Source organism: Protobothrops mucrosquamatus, unplaced genomic scaffold (assembly GCF_001527695.2).
Source record: "Protobothrops mucrosquamatus isolate PMUCROS unplaced genomic scaffold, P.Mucros_1.0 scaffold3155, whole genome shotgun sequence".
NCBI lineage: Eukaryota > Metazoa > Chordata > Lepidosauria > Squamata > Viperidae > Protobothrops > Protobothrops mucrosquamatus.
Window position 1 is genome coordinate 118,676 of NW_015389155.1, and position 5,375 is coordinate 124,050.

Sequence of the window (5,375 nt, forward strand, 5' to 3'; positions counted from 1 at the left end):
TGCTTTAAGAGGGGAGGACTTCCACTCCCAGAATCCCCCAGCCAGCAGGCTTTAAGAGGGGTGGACTTCCACTCCCAACTTCTCAAAGCAAAACTTGTGAAGCCGATGTGGAGCATGGGCAGTGAGTCCCACTACCTGTGGGGGTATGACGTAGTCCACCACGTCCCAAATCCTCTTGCCCATCTCTGAGGTGTTGGTGAAGGCCACCCCCTTCACCTTGGTGATCACGGAACTCTGGATGGAGGTGTCCACTTCCTGGTACCCTTTCTTGACCATGAAGACCCACCTGGAGAGGCCAGAGACAAAAGGTTAAGCAATTTTTATATACAGTATATAAACAGTTGTTTATGTTTGTGTGAATGCTATTTAGAGCTCGTTTAACCAGGTTTTCCATTTCAAGAGAGTGGTTGATGGTTGATCTTCAGAAGCTTTCAAGAGAAGCTTTTGGTTTCTCCTTTGGATGTGTTTCAATAGAGATTAGTACACTGTGGGGAGAATTCTGTTGAGAGAGAGGGGGGGGGGAAGGAAGGAGAGGGAGAGAGAGAGAAAGCAAGAAATCAAGCAAGAAAGAAAGAAAAAGAAAGAAAGAAAGAAAGAAAGACGGGAGGGAGGGAGAGAGGGAGAGAAGGAAGAAAGGAAAGAAAGAAAGGAAGGAAGAAAAGAAAGAAAAAGAAAAAGGAAGGAAGGAAGGAAGGAAGGAAGGAAGGAAGGAAGGAAGGAAGGAAGGATGGCCATCTTTCAGGGATGTTGGAAGTGTATATCCCAGCCCTGGACAGGGGGTTGGACTAGATAACAACAACAACAACAACAACAACAACAATAATAATAAAAAGTTGCAAGGGACCTTGGAGGTCATCTAGTCCAACCCCCTGCACAGGCAGGAAACCCTGTGGTACCTTGGTCAATAGTATCAACTCTGAGAGGGATCTCGGAGTCCTAGTAGACAATCCCTTAAACAGGAGCCAGCCGTGTGCTGCAGCTGCCAAAAAAGCCAACACAGTTCTAGGCTGCATTAACAGAGGGAGAGAAGCAAGATCATTAGAAGTGTTAATATCATTTTACAAGGCCTTGGTAAGGCCACACGTGGAATCCTGCATCCAGTTTTGGTCACCACGATGTAAAAAAGATGTTGAGACTCTAGAAAGAGTGCAGAGAAGAGCAACAAAGATGATTAGGGGACTGGAGGCTAAAACATATAAGGAACAGCTGCTGGAATTGGGTCTGTCTAGTTTAACGAAGAGAAGGATGAGGGGGGACATGATAGCAGTCTTCCAGTATCTCAGGGGCTGCTCCAAAGAAGAGGGAATCAAGCTATTCTCCAAGGCGCCTGAAGGCAGGATGAGAAGCAACGGGTGGAAAATGATCAAGGAGAGAAGCAACTTAGAACTAAGGAGAAACTTCCTGACAGTTAGAACAATTAACCAGTGGAACAACCTGCCTCCAGAAGCGGTGAATGCTCCAACACTGGAAGTTTTTAAGAAGAGACTGGACAGCCATTTGTCTGAAATGGTATAGGGTTACCTGCCTGAGCAGGGGGTTGAACTAGATGACCTCCAAGGTCCCTTCCAACTTGATGATGATGATAATGATGATGATGATTAAATTGCCTGAGGCTGCTGAAGACTCCTTGCAAGAATTAAAAGATGGAAGTACCAGGAGCCCTCGGCTTACAGCCATTCGTTTAGTGACCGTTCAAAGTTACAACGGTCCTGGAAAAATTTGGCACTCCGTTGCGTCAGTCTGGCTTTCGATCTAAACAGCTAAAGGCAAAAATCAGAGGAGCTGAGGGAAAGCAAACAACCACACAAAACCCTGGAGAGGCTGTAATAAAATGCAGCCGGCGTGATGGAGAGACAATCAATTTGCACAATAAGAGCGACGTCTTCCAATTTGCCAAGTTTTGCCTTACTTACAGCAGCGTTTCCTCAACCCTCAGCAACGTTTCAGAGGAAATGCTGGCTGAGGAATTCTGGGAGTTGAAGTCCACAGGCCTTGAAAGTTGCCGGCGCGGAATCCATAAGTTACACAACTTGCAACAGTTCGTTTAGTGACCGTTCCAAGTTACAACAGTGCTGAAAAAAACAGACCTACGACTGTTTTTCACATTTACGACCGTTGCAGCGTCCTCGGGATCACGGGATCAAAAGTCAGACGCTGGGCAACCGACTCGTATTTATGACGGCCGCAGTGTCCCGGGATCACGCGATCCCCTTTTGNTTATTATGGATCATCGCACAGTCAGCCAGATGTTCAGACTGGATTTGGCATTTTGTCTACCTATCGAGTCCTTTCCCAGGACCTGGGATAGGCAGATGTGGATGTTTGATGGTATTACAGATATCGTCGCAGGATGGAAGCAGTTCCTAGTAAGGCCGCCTTTTGCAATTGACTAATAGCAAATTTGTCAATGCCAATGATGGTGTTCAAGTGGTGCTCCAGTTGTTTTGGGATTGCACACAAGGCGCCTATTACTATTGGTACTACCTTTGCTTGCTTTTGCCACAGTCTTTCTCTTTCTATTTGTAGGTCTCTGTATTTTGTTATCTTCTCCAGTTCTTTCTCGTCTATTCTGCTGTCTCCAGGCACCGCCACGTCCACTGTCCAGACTTTTTTGTCTTTCTTATCGACAATTGTTAAGTCTGGGGTGTTATGTTGCAGGTGCTTGTCTGTTTGAATTCTGAAGTCCCAGAGCAGTTTAATTTTTTTATTATTATTATTATTATTATTATTATTATTATTATTATTATTACTATTACTATTATTATTATTATTATTATTATTATTAATTATTATTATTATTATTATTAAACTCAAGTTACTTCTCCACCCATCTACTGTCTCTATTCTCAGGAAACAGCTTACAGGGAGTCCTCGACTTACAACAGTTCATTTAGTGACCGTTCCAAGTTACAACGGCACTGAAAAAGGTTACTTATGACTGTTTTTCACACGATCGTTGCTACCCTCCCGTGATCACAGGATCAAAATCTAGAGGCTTGGCAACTGACTTCTATTTATGACGGTCACAGCGTCCTAGGGGGGTCACGTGATCCCCTTTTGCGACCTTCTGGCAAGCAAAGTCCATGGGGGAAGACAGACTCCCTTAACAACTGTGTTATTAACTTAACAACTGCCATGATTCACTTAACAACTGGGGCAAGAAAGGTGGTAAAATGGGGCAAAGCTCATTTAATACCTGTCTCGCTGAGCCACAGGAAGGAAGAAAAGGGAGGAAGGAGTAGAAACAGAGCAAGGAAGGGAGGGAGGGAAGGAGGAAAGAAAGTAGGAAAGAAGAAAGGAAAGGGGAGGGGAGGGAGGGAGGAAAGAAAGAAAAGGAAGAAATGGAGAGGAAGGAAGGAAGGAGGAAGGAAGAAAAGGAAGGAAGGAGTAGAAACAGAGCAAGGGAGGGAAGGAGGGAGGAAAGAAAGTAGGAAAGAAGAAAGGAAAGGGGAGGGAGGGAGGGAGGAAAGAAAGAAAAGGAAGAAATGGAGAGGAAGGAAGGAAGGAAGCAGGGAGGGAGGGAAGGGAAGAAGGAAAGAAGAAAGGAAGGAAGCAGGGAGGGAGGGAAGGAAGGGAAGAAGGAAAGAGGAAGGAAGGAGTTATCTATCCATCCATTCATCTATCCATCATCTCTCATCTTCTATCTTATCTCCAGAATCACAGATCCAAGGAAACAGATTAAGAAAGACAAAATAAAATAAAATCATTATAAAAGGAAGTAAGTTTTCAAGGGTTAAAAAAAGCCACAGTGATCATGGTAGAAGGGCTTCTGTATCAGATTCTCATCAGTTTAGAAAACTCTAGCCTACCTCTGTAGAGAAAGAAAGAAAGAAAGAAAGAAAGAGAAAGAAAGAAAGAGAGAGAGAGAGAGAGAAAGGAAGGAAGGAAAGAAGGAAGGAAGGAAGGAAGGAAGGAAGAAAGAAAGAAAGAAAGAAAGAAAGAAAGAAAGAAAGAAAGAAAGAAAGAAAGAAAGAAAGAAAGAAAGAAAGAAAGAAAGAAAGAGGCTGCATGGAATTCACACGGCCACACAAAATGCAGATCTGCGGATCTTCTCCTGAATGGAACAAGAAAAACCTGCCTCCAGCAATTCCAAGTCAGTAGCTGCTCCGTAGGGCAACTGAATTGCAGCCTCCACCTTCCCAAACAGGGTTTTGCACCCAGACCAGTCCCAGCCAGCCAGGCAGGGATGGATGGATGGAGACCTGGAACAAAAATCTCCCCCTTTTCAGATGGAAGAAAGACAACCCCCCCCCCTCAATTTTCACCACCTTCCCTTCTTGCCTTCCCACCCGGCAGCTCTCTGCTTGAGCCCCAGGCTGCAAATCCGACAGAAGGAGCGGGAGTTATTTCGATAAATATAACAAGAGACGACATCCTCACCCCACGATGTAGATCAGGATGGAGAGCTGGACCACCCGGTAGAGAATGCCCACTTTCTTGTTCTTTGCGATGACATACTTTTCGGTTTTGTAATCGAAAAGCGAGAAGCACAAGGCTTTCCAGGAGATCTGATCCATTTCTGGGGCAGATGCCAGAGCGAGCGCGTGCTGGATGCTGGAAGAGATGCTGCAATGGAGAAAGGTTCAAAGGAAACAACCCGCCAGGCAAGCACAGCAGGAAAGCCAGCCTGTTCTAAAACATTCTCCCTGCAGATCTGGCGCGAAAAGGCTTGCTTTTCAAATTCAAATTCGGGATAGAGCTTGGAAGGTGTGGCTTTTGTGGTAGGCCACATTAGGGTGGGGTCACTCATGAATCTTGACCGACAAGAGAAGACAACATACAGGCTATCCTCTGGACAAGTGAACCGTCGGGCGTATCCCGTGTTCCTCTTTTATTTGGCACATACATGAGGAAGTGTTCAGGTATCAATATAATTGGTTACATATATAGGAAATAAGTACATGCTANCAAGGTAAAATTAAGCATCCTAAAGCGATCATACCAATGGCTTGCAGGCCTGGCAATTTTGGAAACCATGACTCAAAAAGAGAATGCATGTCAAATCCCTTCCATGTTTGGACAGGGACATGGGCAAGGCGGACCATTTTTTCACTGACTTCAGCGATCACATTGCCTGAGTCATCAATTTCAATACAACAATTTGACAGATTAAATTTTCCACATACCCAATTTCCCACATACCCCCCTTTCTTTTTCTAACAAATAATCTAAAGCTAGGCGGTTTTGCATAATATAGGGTCTGGATTTGACACTTTGAGAAGCTAAATGTTTCATGGTAGGGGCTTTTGGGTTATAGCATATTGTTTGATTGTAAACCAAGGTGCTGGTAAGTTTGGTGTCTTCTTTGGTGACTTTAAGACATGGTGAACAGTGTCTTTCAACTGGGGGGGCAGCTTGTTTGATCTGAGGCCGGA

General features: G+C 44.7%; 1 protein-coding gene across 1 annotated transcript in view; it reads right to left on the bottom strand.

Moving 5' to 3' along the window:
• Positions 1-4,517, bottom strand: part of P2RX5 (purinergic receptor P2X 5) — a 30,912-nt gene extending 26,395 nt beyond the window's left edge. Inside the window, exons 1-2 of the mRNA XM_015826501.1 lie at positions 4,381-4,517; positions 136-286 (exon numbers count right to left, since the gene is read on the bottom strand). Of these exons, the coding sequence (XP_015681987.1) occupies positions 136-286; positions 4,381-4,517 (288 nt within the window). The remainder of the gene's footprint in view (positions 1-135; positions 287-4,380) is intronic.
• Between the last annotated feature and the right edge of the window lie 858 nt (positions 4,518-5,375).